The sequence below is a fragment of the Telmatherina bonti genome (assembly GCF_933228915.1).
Source record: "Telmatherina bonti genome assembly, chromosome: 7".
Classification (NCBI taxonomy): Eukaryota; Metazoa; Chordata; class Actinopteri; order Atheriniformes; family Telmatherinidae; genus Telmatherina; species Telmatherina bonti.
Window position 1 is genome coordinate 33,069,992 of NC_136625.1, and position 22,800 is coordinate 33,092,791.

Genomic DNA, 22,800 nt, shown 5'->3' on the forward strand with positions numbered 1-22,800 from the left:
AATCCAAAAGTCTTGATGCAATCCAAAGTTAGTTAGGCCGCTGAGCAAACTATGATTCATGCAGATCATATGGTCAATTAGGCCAAATTGGATTATGATTGTATTATAGTGGATTGTACTAAATAGGATCCCCTGGATTAGATAAATGGTTTAAGATGATTTTTTATCAACTGGTTTCATACAAATAACGCTTCAGTCCTGAACACGTAAACCTAACCAATCACATATCATCCTTACATCATTCCAGTTGTAAAAGGAGTCTAATGAGTCTATATTATAGAAACGGCTTGTCTTTGTGTTAAAAGGAGTGCTTTTATGGTATTTGGAGTTTTCTGAGCTTTCTACAGTGTTAGTGTTGAATCCTCATCAGACATGTGAACGGCACTGTTTTTTATCACCTAAACGCATGTTTGAGTTTGAGTTTGAGTTCCAGCACGCTCTCCGTTCGGTTTCCATGGCAACAAAAAACGCGTCGTTATAGAGAGTTTTTTCTACTTGGAAATCCTTGTGACGTCCCGGGGGATAAGGTTCGGTGATTGGTTACCTTCTACTGGTTAACAAGGGCATGTACAAATACATCAGGCGGGTGGAAAACGTGGGATAAAGTTATTTCCAACGATGGCTGGTGAGTTTACCAAAGAGAGACATCCTGCTGCATTCGTTGCTGTGGGTTGCTGTTTTCCACTTCGTTTTCAGGCTCTGATTCAGGTTCCAACATGTAGGGCTGTTTTTTATTGAGTTCATATTAGCCTAATCCTTCTGTTTATGAGATGTTACAATGACGGTGAAAGCAGGTGCGGTGCGCGCTCCCGATGTAGCGCGGTGGCGGGAGGCGGGGCTTAATGCGCATGAGTCTCAATCCACTCGTTTTGCCCACAGGCTGATCTGACAGCCTACGGAGAGGGTCGGTCTGAAGTAAATAAAGCGATTTGGGGCAATAACTCCATCAATCCCAGCCCTTCTGGGCTCAGAAATAAAAATAAATTAGCCTGAAATGCACATAATAGTTCCACTTTAATGATAAATCCTAATGCAGAGTTCGGTTTTAAAAGGTAAGAAATGAAAACAGTCTGAACAAGAATTTCACTGAATTTGACCAAATCGGTTTTTTTTTTTTAAATATTCAATCTCTAAAATGTATCTAGATTCACATTAAATGGTCTTTTCACAGAGATACGCAAACACACCATATTATCTGTCAGTCACTTGAAATATTTAATGGCCATTAATTACACATTAAGCTGCATATTTTTTAACCATCACTAAACGTACGGCAGCAGGATATTTATTTTGCTTTAATACGTTTTGTACCTGCAGTTACAGAATAATGCACTTTGAGGTTGAATAATTTAATATACAAACACAGACACACATGTACTCTTTCTCTCTCTCTCCCTCTCTCTCTTCTCTCTCATGCTACGTCTGACAGGCCAACCTTCATTTAGAAACAAATATAAACAGGAATAATTTCCCTGCAGGGCTCTAGTACTGTTTCCAGCTTCTCTACCCTGATCGGCTGCTGAAAGGCTGCTGCTTGTTGGCCCATGAGGACGTCTCAGGCTGGCGTTGGAGGAGAGAGCGGTGCGGTTTGCTCGCTACGTGCTCGCTACGTGCTAGCGACATGCATGCATGCATGGTAGCTCAGCTCATGTCTTGAAGCGTCTTTTAGAACTTTGCCCATGTAAAAGACCCGATCTGTGTCCGTTTACAACATTACTCCTGCATCACTTCCTGGAACTTCATGCTGCATCTGTTAATATTCATTAAAATAACAGGATCATTAAAAGGAATTTGCATTAACAACTCATTAACATGTTAACTTTGACCGTCCTGGCTATTTGGAAACATAAATTCACGCAATCCTACTGGATTTTTAACCAAATCTGGGATTTAAACTGTCAAAATTAACGTGAATCATGTCATTGTAATTATTGCAGATAATAATCTTCATGGTTCAACAATCTGAATAAAAACAACCTTCATTCACTTGTATGAAAACAGCTGAATAAAATATTTTCCACATGAAATGACTGATTGACTCCTTCAGTGACACCATCATGTTTCTTTTGCTGTTGTGATCTCATGTCTACTCTGTGCAATTTGTTTAAAAAGCTTCAAAGACTTTTTTTTAAAACTTTCTTGTATCCATTTCCAATCAGTTTCTGTAATTCGTCATTATTTATCTGAAACATTGAATTGTTAGTCGGCTTATAGCATCGATTTATCCCAGTTCTAACGCACATGGCTTCCATTAAATGGATCCAACAACCAATGATGTTCTGCACTATGGCTGATTTGTATGAGTCAAGTCTGTTGGAGCAGGGATACAAGGAAAACCTGCAGGATTGTGCCCGTTTAGGACCGGAGTTGGACACCCCTGGCTTACAGTATAATGGGGACAAAAAAAGAATCAGATGATCAGATAATTAATTGTAATTATATGCATGATAAGTCATTAACTAAAAGTTGATAATTATAAAAACCTTTTGGACCCATGGACTGTAAACCCAAATGAGTCAAAGACCCCCAAGACAAAGACTCAAGAAGATCAGAAGGGAACTCAGCTCCAATGTTTCAATGTGAGTTTTCATTATTCCAACATTATGAATCCCTTTTTCCCACTGCGATTCCGATATAAAAGCACCATAGCTTCCCAAGTCCGTAATGTTAGATGAACATGTGCTTTAAATTGTTCATGTTTTTGCAAAAACAGCTTCAGTTACATGTGGTAAATATAAAATAAAAGCACATGTCAAAGCGTCTAAAGTTACACAGACGTTCAGGCAGCATCATGAGATCACACATCAGAAAACACTTGTGTTGACGCTCCGGGATTAAAAGTTGTTTTTACCTCCTCCAGCTGTTATCTTCTAAACTCGGAGGGAAAATGTGAACATTAACAGCAGTATCGCCGTAGTTTTCCCTTCTACTGACTCCAGCTTGATCAGTCTGGACGTGCTTTCTAAGGTCATTTCTAGAATAAAGAAGAAGCTCTAGAAAAGAAATCTGTTGTTTCATCAGTCCATGTGAGTTTTTAGCTAATTCGTGTTCACCGTGAAAAGGTTGCTTCATGTCTTATGAAGCGGAATCGAGCTAGCGGAACATGAATCGATCCAACAGAAAAACACACCTCATTGTGTGGAGAGATAAAGACGTAATCCTTTCCACGCTGTGTACAGTTGTTAACAGCCATGCAGATTATGCAAAGAGTTTGATAGGAACACAAACAACCTCCCAAAAAACACCCCCGCAGGTCCAAATCATTTCCTTCTCCACTTTCTATCAATTCCACTTCTCCCGCTCTCATCTTGTTGTCTTTGTGGTTCCAGATCTTCAACAACGTCGTCTCTGCTGTCAAACACCAGCACTTTTATCAGACGTGCACACAAGTCTGATAAAAACACATCTTCCCTTTATCCTGACACCGCCATGGCACAGCGGCACACCCGCATCTCAGCAGATGGAAAACAGCATCTTTCTGCATAATCACTGTAAATATAAACCAAGCGGCAACCTTCAGTGGTTAAAAGTGAAGCCTATACAGAAGTGCTACAAACTGCAGTTCCCCCCACATCCACTAGGGGCCGCAAAATAGAACAAATCCCCATAGACTCCCATGTTAAAAAGACCAACTTCACAGCAGAAATAAACATGTTTACAACCTGGTTCAAAAATCCATTTTCGGTTTAATAGGTCAGGTTTACCTTCATGACAACTGTGGGGGGGAGTGAATTTTATTTCTAACTCGCCCATTTTAAAGGAATTTAATCTCAAAGTTTGACATATTTAGGGGCGTGTCCTTTTGATTGACAGGTACCAATCTCTGGCTTCAGGTAAGAAGAACGTAGAACAACCACAGTTTTTAGCAGGTTAACAACGTGACTTAGCGTTAGCCTGCTTAACTCCGTTAGCTGGTTAGCTCCTGTTAGCTCCGCGTTAGCTCGGTTAGCTCTTAGCTACAGAAAGCTCGGAGTTCGCTCCATGTCAATCATCCACCATAACGCTCACAGTCTTCCTCTCAGCTCCACCTTTTTGCCCATATTTGTATTTTCCGGGCGAGGTGACGCGCATGACGCTGCCAACATGGCGACGGTAGGAACCGCCCACCAAGCTTCAATTCAGCTCTTCAGAAACCTATGGGTGACGTCACGGAGGTTCCGCCCATCTTTTTATATACAGTCTATGATATAAACACACCTGAACCGCACCGGGAGGACTTAGAAGCAAAACAAGTGGCCTTTAAAATATCCCACTACTGATTAACACAATCAGAACTTAGGCTACATTATGAAACTAATTTACATCTCAAAGCAGGGAGAACTTGTGTTGAATCCTTATCTGAGCCCCAAAAAACTGCTGAACAAACCTTTAAATAAGAGCTATTAAATTGCGGAGGGATTTGTTTTTGTGTTTTGAAGGCTTAAGCGTGTTGGCAGACCTTTGGCTCCAGCGCTGTTGCAGGAGCGAAAGCACCCAGAGAGGATTTGGCATAAAGAAAAGCCAACTGATGACAGAACATGTAGAGGAGTGCCAGCAGTTCAAACTGAGGCTTTGCAGTGAGGAAATTGCAGGATTTAGAAGGTAAAACAACACAAAGAGAGGACACGGCGTTATTGCTGACTCTGCATCCCAGAGGAAGACAAAAGAGGACACAAAATGTCTCTCTGATGGTGTGAATGTTAAATTCATGAACGGGGATGAAACAGATCAGAATCACATTCAAGGATGAGAGGAAAGAATCTCAAGTGGACATTCTGGCCTTTGAAGGTGAGACAGAGAAATGGGAAGCGCTTCTATAATCAGGATGAAGATTAAACGTCGGTCTCATGTCAGAGTTGGCCCAAATCTGACTTTAAGAGTGAAGGCAGAATTCTTTTGTTGTTTCCACAGCTGTCAGTTTCACATGAGGAGGGTGGCTTTGCATCTCATCCCTACCAGGAAAGCTCCACAACTCGGCCGTGTGAAAAGCAAAGTGCAGTTTTATAAAGGTAAAGTCATACTCAGACCTTTAGATATAGTGAACATAACAGCAGAAGAACAAAACAACCTGATTGTGCCACTACAATGCAGAAGCAGTGTGAGAAAAACTACATTTAGCTCATGATTCAGCAGCGTGCAGAGCTACAAAACTACCTTTTAGCAGCAATCGCTGATCTTTGTGTGCATGCTGTTATCTGTGTCTTACATCGCCCCATTCTTCCTCATCTCCGTTAGTTTTAATGTCCCAATAACAAGCTCTCAGATTACTCAACTCAACTAAACTTTATTTATAAAGCCTTTAAAACAACCAGAGTTGAAACAAAGTGCTGTACACAATCAGCCAAAATAAAAACAGAACAAAACTGTTCAAATGCAAATAAATAACACAATAAAGCAACAGGTTGTACAAGCAATAAGGAATTAAAACAATAAAACAAACTGAATAAATAGTGAGTAAAAACCAATAATAAAAATAAACTAAAGCACACTGACCGGAAACTGTCTTACGTTGGGTTAAAGGCCGAGGAATAAAAATGGGTTTTAAGATGAGTTTTAAAAATGGACAGGGAGGAAGCTTGTCTAATGTGGAGGGGAAGCTCATTCCACAGTTTTGTACCGGCAACTAAAAAATCTCTGTCCCTTCTGAGCTTCTGTTTGGACCTCAGTACGTCCAGGAGCAGCAGGTCAGCTGACCTGAAGCACCGAGCAGGAGTGTGGGGGTGGAGGAGCTCAGAGAGGTAAGGAGGACCAGACCATTTAAAGATTTAAAAACAACTAAAAGAATCTTAAAATGAATCCTGTAGGTCACTGGAAGCCAGTGGAGGGCTCATATTTCACTCTGAAACTCTTGACAGAGGAGTTCGGAGTCAGCTCAGTTACTCCATGGTGTCCAGGTCATGTGTCTGCAGAACAAGCCCAAACCATGAGCACTCCACCGCCGTGCCTAACAGCTGCTTCGCTGTGTTCGTCCTAGGGCTGGGCGATATATTGAATATACTCGAGACATCGTGGCTAGTCCCCTGTGGGATATAGAAAATGTCTCTATTCGTCATATTCGAGTATCCTGTTGTCACGCAGTTGTTTTTAGCTGTGGGCGGGGTTTTCTCACTCCTCTTTGCACAGAGAGCTAAAACAAGCGCACCTCGTTACGTACATAACGTGAGCTACGTGCTACGTCATGAGAATCAGCGTGTAGCAGCTTTTCTAGCAGAGAACTCCGGTAGCAGTAGCAGCGCGAGTTACAAAAAAAGGAGGAGGAAGAATTTGACCCGAAGAAAAATAGTACAGGATCCTTCATCTGGCGGTGGTTTGGATACCAGAGAGAGGATGTTTACCAAACAACAGCCGTATGCAAAGTATGTCGCAAAAGTGTCGCCACAAAAGGTCGTAGTACCACAAATTTAAACAGACATGTTTCTGTCACTGCTTTAACTGTTCAATAAATACGGTTTTGATCAGTTTGTTTTGTTACAATTTCATCCTTTTGGCATGAATGTTTAAAATCAGCATATCTTAATGCAGTATGAACAATTATGTTTTAATATAGACAGAAAATCATCTTACTGATGTGATTGTATGCACCAAAGCATTAATTCAAGGCTGAGGTAAATATCGAGATATATATCGTATATCGTGACAGGCCATAAAAATATCGGGATATTACTTAAAGGTCATATCGCCCAGCCCTAGCATACATCCATCCTGCCTCGCATCAGTGGTCCAGGCTTCTTCAGGGGTTAGGGTGTGTGTGTGTGTGTGTGTGTGTGTGTGTGTGTGTGTGAAGATGCTACACTGAGCACAGTGTAGCATCTTCTGATGGAAACTTCCAGCAGGATGATGCACCATGTCACAAAGCTCACATCATCTCCACCATGACGATGAGTTCACTGTCCTCCAACGGCTCCACAGTCACCAGATCTCAGTCCAGCAGAGCAGCTTTGGGATGTGGTGGAACGGGAGATTCTCATCATGATGTGCAGAAACTGTGATGCTTCATGTCAACATGGAGCAAAATCTCTGAGGAATGTTTCCAACACTGTGTTGAATCAATGAGACGAAGAATTAAAGCAGCGCTGCAGGAAAAAGAGGAACCTAATAAAGTGGCCAGTGAATGTATCTGAGCACGTATCATAACATCGAGTGTATGATCCATGTCTGTGCGTTCTCACGAGCACAATTAAGCATGTATGACTGTGTGGGTGCATGATGTGACTGACTGGTCATCGGGGAGTACAGTTTGGATGATGGGGGATGGTGGGGTGGATGAAGAGGCGGAAGCACAGTCGGGGGTAATGCTGGTGGGGGGATGGGGTTCAGTGAAAAACAGGGTGGAGGATGGAGAAGAATCGCAGTCAGAAGGGGGAATATCTGTGTTAGAGAGCTTTCCACTTGTTTCCTGACGTTTCAGTGGCTCCACTCGGGTCAGAAATGAGGCGACGCTGGTGTGGAAAAGGAGCTGCAGCAAAAGGTTTCTTCCCGTCAGCATATTTCATGGCCACGCTCTGCTGACTACCTTCAGCCGCTGCATTCTGCGGCTCGGCATTGTGCTGTAAAATAATATACCTACTTCTCTATTCAGCAAACTCACCTTTTCTAGACAAGAAACTGTTCAGTTTCTACAGCATCCTTCAGGTTTACACTGACTCTCTTCTCGTAGCTCCTCGCTTGCAGCAACAGAGGCTGATAAAGCGACGTGTCAGAGGGATTTTAATTGTGACATGTAGATGAACGCCTTTGGCTGCACAGCATATAAAAGTAAAAGTTAAATGAATCATATCCGTGTCCTATTAGTGCTCCGATGGCACAAGGACGCATTCAGAAAGAGATTCGTCTCCTCTCAGACAAACCAGCCTGCCCACACGGATGCAGCAACCCACACAAGGAGAGGGAACGGACACAGAGTGAAGGCCGGTCTGTCACAAGCTCCGCTGTCACAACCATCAAACGGCGGCTCGACTTGTTTCAGCTTAAACGGCTTTCAGACCCGAACCCTGAATGTGTCAGAAGGAAAAAACAAACACCTCACTCCCAGTCTTTCCAGGGAAATAAATCCCGACGAAGTCACGGTTCCCCCTTAAACGTCAGGTCTGTGGGCGTTTGTGCACGAGGAGCTTTACCATGAATGTTTTAGGAGCAGGGATGCTCCAAATGACCTGCTTTCATTTGCACGCCTGAGGACCCGTCCTGCTGGTCGCAGAGCAACACGGCAACACCTCCAGACGAACACACAAGCCACGATGCGGCTGCTCACCGTGCAGCGGGGGACGCGCGGGGGCGGTTTGTGTTTTTGGAAGACAGAAACAAAGAAAGCCGTAGCCAGGTACAGCCGTATATGGCGGGTGTTGTGTGTGTGTGTATATGCGTGGGGAGGTGCTGAAAATTTCCTCCCGAGCCACAATTAACCCAGACACAAAGAAAGAAAGCTGCACTGCAAACACGAAGGGCGCTTTGGCACAACTTCACCGTTTCCAACGCGTCCGTATTCTTTCACAAATGTAGGCCACCGGCTCGGAGTCAAAAAGGAAAGTGAAATTCTATTATTTCTGCACAAAACGGCGCGTCCGTAATCCGTGTCGGAGCTTTGTGCGGCGGACAGACACGAGCTGCTCCTCACCTGGACAGCGCTTCGTTTGAAGATGATTGGAAAATAGTTCCGCTCAATCAGACCTCGTTTTAAGAAAGCGCGCTTGTTGAGCCGCTATTTTCAGAAGGGACCAAATCAGCAGCACACACTCAGGGCCTGAGGCAAACACACACACACACACACACATATCCTGGCAGAAAACATGATGTTACTGGAGCTTTTCTGGTAATTCTGTTAGCTTCTATGCTCCTTTGCTATGAACCATCAGCAAATAAGAAAAAGGAATGATTCCATGCAAAGCGGAAAGAGAATCCGGACAGAAACAGGAGATGGAGGAGATCTGGAGGACTTTTCCAGATAATGCAGCTCATTGAGCTACAGAGGTGTCGATCGGCACATCGAGCCCGACCAGAGTCATGCTCTGATGAGTTCTGCTTGGAAACATGACCTCCAGATCATCAATAATAACAAATACAACCCCTGGAATCAACAGACCTGAAGGATGTTCGCTCATGTTTAACCTTTAGGTGCTGCTTGCTTACGCAGAATCTCAGAAACATAACTAATATTATCTCTAATCTCTACAATGAAACCCGAGCGTTTCTACCTCTTAACCTGGATGTTGCATTCCCATAAATATCATCTCATTACTGTTTAAGTTCTAGATCTATATTTACTATGTGATTAACAGTTATTTTAACATTTTAACACTGCTATTGGGGCTTTTGTCTCCATTCAATTCGATTTTTTGGGAGCCGATTCGTTTTAAATTGCGATTCTCACGATTCTTTGATGTTGCTGATTCCGGTAGACTAAAAACAAACAAAAAGAAAAATGTACAGAATTTATTTTGCTAGTTGTTTTTCTTGATTTCAACGAGGAAAAAACAAGACAGCAGCCAAACCATCATTCTGCTGCTATAATGCCCAAGAAGACAAAAAAAATCAAGAAAAACAATAAAAAGGACAAAATTTTATAGTTGATTATCTGTATTAATTTGAAAAAAAATCTATTTTTTAACAACCCTACATTCTATACATATATATATATATATATATATATATATATATATATATATATATATATATATATATATATATATATATATATATATATATAAAAATGATTATTGTACCAGTAAAATAAAAAAATAAAATGTCAGGAAACATTTTTCTATACACATTTGTTAACTTAGTTTGACAATTAAGAGGATTATTATATGAAGGAAAAAAGTAAAAGATGTCATAAATATTCTTATTTAATACTGTAATATCCTGGTTTTTATTATAAATAAATTAACAAAAATATATGTCATTTTCCCCACACAGAGCACTTAAAAGGGAACAGAATCGGGAATTGCTTTGTAATGTGCAAATATGTGCACAGGTCTAAATATGCAAATGAGCCTGCAGGTAAAAGAGGGTAAAAACAGACCTTTACAGGCTGATTCATGTGGCTGACTGACAGAAAACCTGGCACCAACAACAAAGCCGGTTGCCAAATTATTTTAAAAGATTATAAAAGCCCTTTGGGAAGGTAATGCAGCAGCGAGGGAGCACATTTCATTTCCTTTAGAGCGAGTACAAACAAAACGGGGGGTTGTAAAAAGAAAACATACAGAAGGGGTCACTGTCTGAGCAGTATACTGGAAACAATAAGTCCTGAACATTTAAAATGCACAAAAGTAGACATGAAAAACTAATGGAGCAGGTAAAGGAACATTACCTCTCCAGCACTTGCATGGACGGATGCTTTTCTCACTCCATCAGTCGCTACATGCACAGCAAACTGTCTGAATATACTGTAAGAATTAACGGGGAAACTTAAGAAAAACATTTCTAGACTTCACAGCCAAACTATCGGCGCCTTTGGTTTCAACTTTTCATATTTATTTCTCATAAATAAACAAGACCTTGGTGTTCCCCTCCTCATCACTTCGACTAAAAGCGTAAAAGTAGCTGAACATCTCCCAGGAGACTCAATCCCACATTTCATCTGACAGTGGTGACCTAAAGGAAACTTTCTTAACTTTTACAGATATTATCTCCCAATAAAAAATAAAAATAATAATAATAATGAGCTAAGCTTGGATCTAATCTTTTAGTCAACTATATAAATCTGTACGACTTTAAATAAAGATTTCTACTTCATCAGCAGCATCCAACACCCATCATAACATGTTGTTTCTCACATCTACCATCTTTTCTTCACTTTATCTCTTATTGTCAGAACATTGGAAGACTTACGACAGTTTTCTTCATCACTGTTGTCTGAGCAGTCGTCGTCATCGTCACACCTCCAGATGGTCGGTATGCATCTCTGGTTGTTGCACTGAAACTGTCCATCTTTACACTCATCATTTGCTGTTAGAAACAAAAAGGAAAAAAAAAACAAAAAAAAACAAGATCAGTGTCCAGATGGATGAGCAGCAATCTGATACGGTGAGGCAGCAACCGCAAGTAGTTCAACTGTCATTTGCAAATGAATGCCTAATTGATATGCACAATTCATTTGGGTCAATTGGCTGAGACGCTGGAAGCGTCATGGTCTGTTTTCTCTGCGTTACTGATCTGCTTTGTCGGGAAATGGAACAGTTACAAAGCAATGGCAGCAGATGAGGGCCCCCCTGCTTCACACTTTCTCAAAATGTGTAAGCAGAGGTTCAGTTCAGTCAGTGTGGGTTACTACAGAGAGCCTCTGATGCAGAGGAGGCAGTGATGAAGACGCATGGCAGACACGCAGCTTTCCCCATCCTCAGCCCACAGCGAGGCATTAAAAAGCACGTAAATACGCGCTCGTGGTTTAAAACAAAGCAATGTAATAATAATAATAATAATAATAATAAAAAAATAAAAAATAATAATAATAATAAAGGAAAGTAGGCTTTTAAATGTTCCTTTTCCCCCCTAGCTGACAAATGCACGCGCCCTGAGTCCCGCGAGCGCTTCCAATCACCCCATCAATAAATATGGATATTTATCCCATTAACGTCTCGCCCGCAGGTAAAAACACACACATGGCCAAGAAGGAAAATAAAACACCAAATAAAATACTGACCTTCCAGGCAAGGAAGTCTGAGAAGGAACAAATGAAAAAGTAGCAACGTCCTTAAATCCGTCCACATCTCTGGAGGAGGTGATGGAGATCATTCACATCCACTAAACAAAGCCTGAAAGCCGCTTGTTGGAGCGCTGCGCCGCCGCACCACTCCTCGCTGCGAAACGCCTCCGCCCGCCCACTTCCGCTCTCCAATCCCCTCATTGGCTACAGGCACTGTGACGTCATGAAGTAGGCGGGCAGTAGAATAGAATAGAATAGAATAGAATAGAATAGAATAGAATAGAATAGAATTTTAAATTAAATTAAAATACTTTATTAATCCCTAAAGGCAAATGTAATTTAAAAAAAATAAAATAAAAAAATAAAAACTGGATTTCAAGATATTTATTAAATATGAAAACTAAATTAAATTAAATTAAATTAAATTAAATTAAATTAAATTAAATTTTTAACCCCTAAAACTATTAATAAAGTTGATCTAATACTGAAGATCAACTACAGTATTGGATGTACTGTAGTTGATCTACAGTAAATCTACTGCCTACAATAAATAAGCTCTTATCCTTTTTATTTAATAGGAACCACAAATAAAACTACATTTATTGCTCCTATTTATGCAGGAGCCATATATATATATAGTTAAGTGTGGGAATTATATCTGGGTGGATGGTTGACGTTATGTGGTTGTCATGGTGATGTAGAGTGGGGTCACATAGATGTGGATTGACATAGGGCTGGATATTTAACAAGGCGTTGTCAGCCAGTCACTCTGGGTTTTGTTGGAGAGGAGGGCTGGGTAGGTGTAATTTTCTTTGATCGCCCTAGTTCATGTGTATTCTACTTTACATAACGCTACATACTATACTGTTCAAATTACATCTTACCCGATGCGTCAGGCAGAGGATGTAACCCAGTTTATCAATAAACAAGCCTATGAAATATGTGACCCATGTGTGTCATTTGGAGAACCAACAGGACATCAGACAAATAGACCAATCCAGATGTTGCCTCCATAGCTACTGTGGAAATTGCTACATCTTTCATCTGCAAATATGTTGATGTAAACATAAAAACTTTATTAGTAGCTTTGCATATACTTTATTTTGCATAAATTTTATTTAGGGCATCACATTAACTTTATTAGTTATATATATGTTGGGTAAATTCTATTAGAAGTGTTGCATTAATTCTAAGTTGTTCATTCTTCTCAGCTTTATTTGAACAACATAACTTTTTTTTTCTGGTTAAGATTACAGAAACGTAATTCATTTGGATGGAAATTTGTCACTGAATTGAAATACGTGAACTTTAGTAGATGCATCAAATTATATTTTTCAGTGTGTGCTTCTGTGTTGCATTTCCAGCTCAGATTGTTTGAACTCACAGGTATTTGTTTACTTTTTGTTTTTCTCTTATTCTTCCTGAACTCCACAATAATCTGTTTTGCATTCTGTTCAGGATGAGATCATTTCATCTCAAAACCGACTGACCAGTCCTCTGTACTCAGCTTCCTGTCCATCACAGACAGTCCCAGTCCCCACAGAGTATTTCTGCAGATGACAGGACTCAGAGTTGCATCAAAAGTGTGCAGTGTGAAGAGAAATGGTGCGAGTACAGTCCCTTGTGGAGCTCCCCTGCTGCTGACCAAACTCTCAGACACACAACTTTTCAGTCTCACAAACTGTAGTCTGCTAAACAAATATTAATTATTTGATACCTTTTCCAGATTTCAGTAAAAAGAATTGTAATTTGTGATATAAATAAAGATACAACTGTGTTATAAATAAAAAAATAAAAAAAAAGAACTACCTGTGCATTGGAGAGGAAATGTAAAACATTTCCAAAATCTATGAGTGCTGTTTTACAACATGCAGGAAATTTGCAGGGCTGTTATGAATCTAATTAATGAGAAGCCACAGAAACACATTACACACATGCCCTGCAACAAAATGCACACGCAGCAATGCATTTATTTTCAGTATGACCGACTGTAATGGAGTTACTGATCCCTATGAAGGATCACTGAGGCTACCGTCACACTACAGGCCATAAAGCAACACTTTCTGACCATAAAACTCTGGACGCTGCCTTGTATTAATAGATTCCTGTAGAGGATGTTACCCTTTCAGGACCTTAGGCTGAGAAACCACAGTTACAAGTTACAATAAACCACTCTGGTCATGTCACCATCCATCTGCTGCCCTTTAAGGGTGCATCCACACCTGGACAGTCTGGGATGACTGGGTGCCATCAGGCAAGAATTCTCAAACGGTTTCACCTTCAACCTCACACCTTTGGTTTGGTTTGTGTTTAAACTGTATTTAACTCAAGCAGACCAAACCAGCTGGGCGACGTCACACAGTTAAAACAACTGATGATACTCCCACAAAACACAGTTTTGCATGTAACAATTCAATAGAGACCAAATATTATTGAACAAACAATGAAACTCCGTTACTAAAGTCTTTTATTGGTGAGGGTTAGGAATAGACCACGGGGCCTCACACCAGACTCAGCTTCCACCAGCAGCGAGCATTCACATCAGTCTTTTTGATTCGAATCCTGGTCTGTTTGCTTGGAAAGTTCGCTTCATTTGGGGAAATGTGAACGCGCCAAATGAGTTCTGATTCGGATCAAAGAAGCAGACTTGGTCTGCCTACAAAAGCAGGTCTCGGTCTGTTTCAAGCAGGCCCCATTCCCTTTGGTGGGAATGGGGCCTGATGGCTCATGGCTGAGGGAATGGTTATGTGGAAGAGATCCGTCCCATCAGGACTGAAATGTGCCATTATTTGATGCTATGTACTTGTTTCCCTCAAAGTATAGTCAGCTCAGGGAACTGGTGTTCTAATCTAGAAGTCTTTCTTCAGTGTTTTACTGATGTTAATGAAGGAGAGGTGTGAGTCAGTGCACAAGGCTGACATAGAAGAATCAGCAAGTCCATGCTACACCTACTGAGCCAGAGAAATCAATTTTAGAGCATGACGGACAGGTGGAGGCGGTAAAGTGACGGGGAATAGCAGGAGCAGACAGGAGGGGATCAGGAGGTCAAGCAATTTGGTGTCCCTGTGGTGTTTTTGTGTTCGTTTTGGGACAGTTTGAGAAGCAATTTGCACTGCAAGTCAGCCTGTGGTTTTTTTTTTGCCCAGTATGGCGCACTAGCTTCCCTCATGTAACACAGTTTTAAACCCTTTTACATTTACAGTAAGCACACCAAGCTGATGGATAGCAGAGGGAAGTGAGGGATGAAGAATGACATGGATTCAGTGCAGCAGAAACATCTATCTCTTTTATAATCTTCCAGAAACTTGTACAGAATCATATCCTGTTCAACAACCCCATCATTAACACACCCCCTTATGCAATAAAGCAATATGAGTCTCATCTATATGCAAATGAATCAAATGCAAAGGTGAACTGTAGGCTTCACCGTTTCCAAACTGCAGCAGCAGCAGCAGCAGGAGAAGACTCTGTGTGCCTTTTCCATTAGCCAAACCGGAGCTTAATAATCCTGAGTAAATACAATGAGGTAACACTCATGTACAGATAAAAAGTGCATGGGTGGTGTTTACAACGTCTGTTGGCTCCCTGCCAGAGCTAACAAGGCTGTCTTTCAGTTGTAGGCCATGGCCGTTGCTGACAGCCCAATCATTTTAAACGGTGATAAGCTGAAGGATAACTTAATCCCTCCATCTTCAATATGTAGCAAATACACAAACAAACACTGGCACACTCACATATTTACTGAAGTAGTTTTATTTACAATTAATTAAGAGATTCCAAGAGGAAAGTAGAAGCAGAGAAGTGTGCACCTCTTGGTTTGGTTGACTAAAGCCCTGCACAATGTAACATTTGCATGTACTGTATCATATATATATATATATATATATATATATATATATATATATATATATATATATATATATATATATATATATATATATATATATATTTATATATATATGTATATAAATATATATATACATACATATATATGTATATATATATATGTATTATATATTTATGTATGTATTACATATGTATTTTTGTATTGAGGTGTTTTTTTGTTTTGCATCTTTACCCTTCACCCCCTTTATGCAAGGTGTAGAGATATCTCTTTTTTTTACCCCTCACCCATCCTTCCTTATGTAATCTTTCCCTTATCCTGCATGAAAAGGCACACCACCCTGGGGCTGCTGCCTCAGTCCGCCTGGTCCTGTTTATGTCATATGTATGTTGTTTCATCTACTATTGGACGGGATCTCAATGTGCTGGAACGCTGGTTCAATGACAATAAATCTGATTCGGATTGTGCCTTTTTCTCCCTCAGTGTAAACGATCCTTACCCTGTGCCAGATAACTGTCTGTTCTGTCTCATCACAATTTTACTTAGTCAGGCTGTCTGTAGTAAGTTAAGTTTTTTTCTATTTAGTTTTGAAAGGAAAATCAACTCAAAGTAGAATTTTAACAAGAATCTGTGGGAAAAAATGGCATCAATTTACATGAATGCATCAATTCAGTTATAAACAAACCGATAGCATAACATCAATCCAGTAATTATATATAAATATGCAAACAAAGAACATGGAACATTTTACATTTTTAATGATCAAAATGACTTATTTTTGTTTTAAAGTCAGTCAGTCATTTTCTCAGCCGCTCCAGGGTCACAGGGAAGCGAGAATCTATCCCAGCAATCATAGGCTGAGAGGCAGTGAGGGCTCAGACAGTTTAAAATGTTATTAATTTGATTTTTTTTTTTTAAAGGTTTTCTCGGCGTTTAAACTTCCCTTTGGTATTAATGTAGAACTACACAAAACTAAGTAAAATGTCACTATTGATTAAAGGATCGCTGTACAGACTGTGTGGTTAAAAGAAGGCGAGGGATGTGAAACAATGCAATCATGCAGAATCGTTAAGCAACTCTCATCCAAGCTGTAAGTTTCAAGCAGCTTCGTGTTCATATGAAACACAGCAGCAGCTGAAGTCAGTGACGAGAGCTAACTGATGAACTATCTTCCCAACTGCAGACCACTCCGTTGGACAAATCCTGCTTATTAAAGGTGGGAGAAAAATGAGCCATTGTGACTCTTAACAGCAGGAAGGTGCTTAAACCTAATTGTCTCAGATGTTGGAGGCCATCAGTGGATCCAGTAACTCAACCATGAAAGCTGTGGATGCCAGCCTCTGCAGCTCAGTGACGGAAGAGTCTGTGTGTTTGCTCAACATCCCCCTCGTTTTACTTTGTTGATAAATAAAGAGGAAAAAAAAAACTCAACTTCCTGAGAAGCTCACATGAGGAACTGCAGATTTCTTGATGCTTTATGAGGATGTGACGATGATGGATGTGTCTCCCCTGATCAGAAATGTTCAAATGATTTTGCATTTCAGTGGACTCTTGTTTTATTTTCTGATTTACAGCGTTTTTCCTGCTGGAGCCACTGGATGAACTTTCTTTTCATTGCATCAATAAAAACCTGATGGAACCCATTAATTAGTTTTCGTGTAGATTGATCAGAAAACAGTGTAAATATGCTTCGGTGTTTAAGATCATCTTCCACGTCTGTCTTATGAGCAGTATTCTTTTCTGGACTGAATTCTGCCTCTCAGCTTAGTTCTGCCATGTTTGTATGAATCTTTGGGTTTCCAACAGTCTGTGAAGTTCACATCATCTGCTGGACACCTGTCTGGTGCATCCGTGCACGCCACCCCCGCCTCCGTGGCACATGATGATGACACTGTGGCCAGCTTTCTGCTATTTAATGTTAATGCTGATGTATTATTGTAAGTTAGGATACGTCTACATTTTGTTTTCTCCAGTTAGTTTGTTGACTTTCACTTGAAGCTTAAGGTCTGAAGGAGTCTTTAGCAGCAGGCGGTGCTGCTGGGCCGCCTGCATGATGTGGCGCAGACTTGGTGACTGCTGCCCCCTGCAGACTCATTCATGTCTGTGTGGTGTTATTTTTTCTTTCTGCAGATTCTGCTACTGTGTGTAACTGCAGTTCATGGTTATACTTACAACAAACACAACAAATTGTATGAATATTACATTATCAATCATATAAAGTACATATTCTATCAATCACTGTTGGAAATGAATCAATAGATCTGCAGGTTTCCTCTGGGTCCTGCAGGTTTTAGCATTTAGCTCAGTAACAGCCAGGTGCAGAAGATGACAACACGTTGTTGGAAAACCTTTTCGTCTGAATCAAGCGTGTTGAACCAGGACGGTTGCCCTGGAGGACCGGAGTTGGTAACCCCCGCTGCAGATGTATGACATTACTTTGCAACAGACTTTCAACGTAGATTTACAGTTAACATGATGGCACTGTTTTAGATTTAGCCGTTACATTTAGCTGACAAGCCACTTCATTAGGTAGACCTGTTCTTTGGCTTGTTGGAACAAACATAAAAACTCGGTACAATTAGTCATGCAGACATGGTGACGATGACTTGCTGAAGTTCAAACTGAGCATCAGAAGGAGGAAGGAAAGGATTTATATGAGTTTGAATGTGGTATGTTGTTGGTTGGACTATTTTAGAAAGTGCTGATCTACTGGGATTTTCACACACAACCATCTCCAGGGTTTACAGAGAAGGCCTGAGGAAGAGACCATGTCCAGCGAGCAGCAGTTTTACTGGACCAGAATGTCTTGTCGAGGTCAGAGCATAAAGGACAGACTGGTTGGAGATGATAGAAACACAACAGGTAAGCTCTGGTTCCAACCAAGATCTGCAGAACATCATGTCTGAACACACAACAGGTCCAGCCTGGAAGCAGATGGTCTCCAGCAGCAGAAGACCACAGCGGGTTCCCTCCTGTCAGTAAGAACAGCAAACTGAGGCTACAATTCACACAGACTCACCAGAACTGGACAATAGAAGATGGAGAAACGTTGCTGGTCTGATGAGTCTCCAGTTCAGCTCCACATTCACATGGTAGGATCAGAATCTGCTGGAAACATCATGACAACATGGATCCATCCTGTCTCATATCAATGGCACAGACAGCTGGTGGTGTAACAGGTCAGAGGTTTGGTTACTTCTGACCAACCAGTGAGAAGTGGACAAAACGCAGTCAGAATCAAGCTTAAAAGGGTAAGTTTTATTACAAAAAAAGTTCAAATTAAACTAGTTAAAAGGATTGGCGAATGTCCTTCAGTGCAGGTATGATAGTGGGGAGAGTCAAACTCAAGTGAAGAGTGAAATGTAAAGGCTAAATCTAAAACGGTGCCATCATATTAACTGGAAATCTACTTTCAAACTGGGGTGAGTCAATGGAGGAGGTTGGGTCTGTTATTCAGCTCATATCTGCGTGGCAAAGCCCTGTGTTGGTCTGTCAGCCGTGAACCAGCAACTCAGACCTCTACCATTCCTGCTCCTGACCAGACCTGCAGGTCTCCCTCTGAGCCCGCCTGGACACAACTCACCAAGCCACAGAGAGCCAGAATGTTAAATAGGGCAGTGATTCGCTAGCAGATGGAAAACACCTGGCTCACCACACCCACACACAGTTCCACAGGAACCACACAAGAACAAAATGGTGATCCAGCTCCACCAGGTTACAGGATATTTTCTTGGCACATTGGGTCCCTTTATTTCCAACATGACGTGGTTTAACCACCTTAGCCAACCTGAGTATCGTTACTGACCATGTCCATCCCTTTATGAGCACAGTGTAGCATCTTCTGATCACACACATGTCACAAAGCTCACATCATCTCCACCATGACGATGAGTTCACTGTCCTCCAACGGCCTCCACAGTCACCAGATCTCAGTCCAGCAGAGCAGCTTTGGGATGTGGTGGAACGGGAGATTCTCATCATGATGTGCAGAAACTGTGTGATGCTTCATGTCAACATGGAGAAAAACCTCTGAGGAATGTTTCCAACACCTTGTTGAATCAATGGGACCAAGAATTAAAGCAGTTCTGAACGGACTAGGAGGTCCAAGGTGATATAGAATGGTAAATGTGATAAAGTGACTCATGTGTTGTGGTCGTGTTTTTTGTGGTCTTATTTTCCACCATTTACAACATTAGAAACGTTGGTGCCGAACTCATTTTCTAACACTTACAGTCAGATTAATTGACTTTTTTAAGAAACACACTCAGTCTTTTGCTCAGCAGATATTTCGACATGTAGCTGCAGGATTTGCACAGGTGCATCGGTGACAGCTTCATCCTGCCGTTGCTCATACTGGTTCAGTTCCACAGCTTTCTGGGAGACGTCAGTCATGACTAATGTTATTAATTCTTACCGCTTTTCCCACCATGACGATTAAAAAAATAGTTTTTCAAGTAAATGCAGGCTCATATTTTGCCTGCATTTCTTTGTATACCTGTTTAACTACTCCATTACTTTCCCAGTTAATTATAAGTCTGTTACTGGGAGACCGAGTCTTCTTGAAGACCTGGTTAAAGGGAAAACAACTAGCCTGATTTTTGCCTGAAAAAAGAAGAATTATTCTGAAACTAGACAGACATGTGAAATTAAATTAAATGAATGAAATGAAAAATACTTTATTGATCCTCAAAGGCAAATTCAATATATAATAGATATTATATTATATTATATTATATTATATTATATTATATTATATTATATTATATTATATTATATTATATTATATTATATTATATTATATTATATTATATTATATTATATTATATTATTATTATTATTATCATGTATTATTATATATATATATATATATATATATATATATATATATATATATATATATATATATATATATATATATATATATATATAAAATCATATATTATATATATGATCATAATGTATTCAGTTTTAGACCATTTAAATCTAATAAGGCAACTAACATTCAAATATTCTCATATTTTCAGAAGTGACAGGTGTGTTGTTGGAAGACAGCCTCTTTCTGTCCACCAGGCCTGCTCAGTGTGTAAATGACGCTATCCTTAGGATCACAGACACACCATTATCAGCACACACTGACATCACTCAGCCCCCCCACACATCACCGCCCGCCCTCTGCAGCAGTCATTGTGTTCATCGTTCATCCCATTGTCTGTGTTGGGGCACGGTGGACATCGTTGCCAACCTCTGTCCGAACCGTGATCCAACCCTACTATTGTGACCCGTCGGTTTGCCACTCAGCCAGACGAGATGGAGCTGCTGTGTGATGAGAGGATGCTTGTCTGTTTCGCCTGGCACCCGGGTTGGGAGTGTAAATAGACCACAGATCATTGATCACAAACACCAATACAGTCAGTGTGGTGATGAAGGTTGGCGAGAGGCGTGTGTGCAGGGATCACGCAAACGTCATCATGACTTCTGCTGCACTCAGGAGCTTTACAGCATGGGAGTCCCTGCCGCTGCACTGCTGGGTCCCCGGCTGATTCTCTGCCTCCAGTTGGGATGAGGATTATCCTGCCAACTACATCCAGTTTCATGTCTTTATAAAACACGCAAGGATACTTAATCATTTAAAGTTCTTCTTTAAAAGTGGATTATTTCTTCTGCAGAAGGACAAGACTCCAGGATGAAAGAAAACCAGACAACTGTGGGGATTTTCAGGGAAACTGCTGGAACAACAATGCCAGATGGGATGCTGAAGGATGGACAGCTACTCAAGATTCTCACACGGCGCAAAGAAAGTCAGTTTGAATGAACCATTTTTAAAGGGCCTCCTTGTGTTTATAGTGTTTTGTGGCAAACTTTAAGCCAAAGTCTGCATATTTTGAGACGTAAACTTGGTTTTTTAAGCTGACTGTGGGGTGATTTGCCATGCCTGAGATGGAGACCTTCTATTACCCCCCAAGTTTCTATCTGGACCCAACAATCACACGACGACAGGTCTTGGAGGACCAGGTAGAGCTGTGGTGGTTCAGAGAGCCAAGACGCTCTTTGTTTTGCTACTGTGCCTCAGTTGCTCTGATCATGGTGCTGGGCCTCGGTGGCGTCGGCCTGCTCTCCACGACCAGCAGCCTCTCTGGGGAATGGCGTCTTGGAGTGGGCACCACCCTCTGCCTACTGGCCCTGGCTGTTCTGCTCAAGCAGCTCCTCAGCTCTGCCATCCAGGACATGAACTGCGTGCACAGCCGACGGCGGATCGAGCAGCTGAAGAGTGGTGGGAGGGCTGATCCGGCTCTGATTCTAGCTGTGGGACTGGCTGTCGCTCTGTGTGGGACGGTGCTGCTCTGCATGGCCGCAATCAGCAACCAGGCCCACGACAGCAGAGACATGATGGTGTCTGGTGCAGTTCTGATGGCTGCTGGGACGGGCATGGCTCTAGCTGTGGTGGGCTACAGTATACTGGTGCACCTCAGGAGAAGAAGGGAGATGATAAGGAGGAGGAGGAGGATGAGACTGAACAGCGCGAGAAGGCTGAGGAGCCGAGTGTTCAACGTTTCCGCTGGACAGATGAGTCAAGTCAGGAGAGAGGCATCTTCTAGCAGGACTAGTCTGATCTGAATGGATTAAAATGCTTTCACACATTCCTTTCCCAGTCTGTCTTTAACATGAAACAGATGGATCAACAAGACAGTGAATCGATTTGGGGAATTTTAATAAAACATCTGGAAAACTGAATTTGGAAATAAACTTTCAGTGTTACGACAAAGCAAAGCTTCTCTGTGTCAGATGTGGTTGGTGACTCGAAAAGGTAGCTGACAAAAGAAAAAAGTTGACAGAGTTTAAAGAAAATGCTTAAAAAAATTCAGTAAGAACAAATTTATTTACAGAAAATGTGTTTTAAATTAAAAAACATAAAATGTCAAACAAGCAATCAGTCAGATTATAAGAGATAATAAAGTGTCCCATTCTTTAACTTCTTGTTCACTCACAGTGGAACACTATGTGCAGTTATATTTATATATAATTATATATAGTATATAAACTTTATGGCTGTGTGATGTGCTTTTGTCCCGATTCAATTCCGATTTTTTTGGGTGCCAATTCAATTTAAATCGCGATTCACACAATTTTTCGATATTGTTGATTTTTGTAGATTAAAGACAAAAAATTTGTTCAAAACTTTTTTTTAATTGCCATTTATCTTGATATCAATCAGGAAAAAACAACACAGTAGCCAGATCATCATTCTGCTGCTATAATGCCTAAGAAAAGATCAATAAAACAATAAAAATGACAAAAAATTTTAAATGAATTATTTTTTATCTATTTGGAAAAA

The 22,800-nt window shown here is 40.9% G+C and overlaps 2 protein-coding genes across 2 annotated transcripts in view; one reads left to right on the forward strand and one right to left on the reverse strand.

The window, feature by feature from the left end:
* Window positions 1-11,687, reverse strand: part of LOC306758614 (low-density lipoprotein receptor-related protein 8-like) — a gene marked incomplete at both ends in the record, with an annotated part of 151,037 nt that extends 139,350 nt beyond the window's left edge. The window contains 2 exons of the mRNA XM_079243948.1: window positions 10,810-10,926; window positions 11,621-11,687. Coding sequence (XP_079100074.1) covers window positions 10,810-10,926; window positions 11,621-11,687 — 184 coding nt within the window. The remainder of the gene's footprint in view (window positions 1-10,809; window positions 10,927-11,620) is intronic.
* A 9,708-nt stretch (window positions 11,688-21,395) lies between these two features.
* Window positions 21,396-22,082, forward strand: LOC306758281 (transmembrane protein 125-like; the record flags this gene model as incomplete). Its single annotated transcript, XM_079243562.1, has 1 exon — window positions 21,396-22,082. One exon carries the CDS (start codon window positions 21,396-21,398, stop codon window positions 22,080-22,082), a length of 687 nt encoding a protein of 228 aa, XP_079099688.1.
* Between the last annotated feature and the right edge of the window lie 718 nt (window positions 22,083-22,800).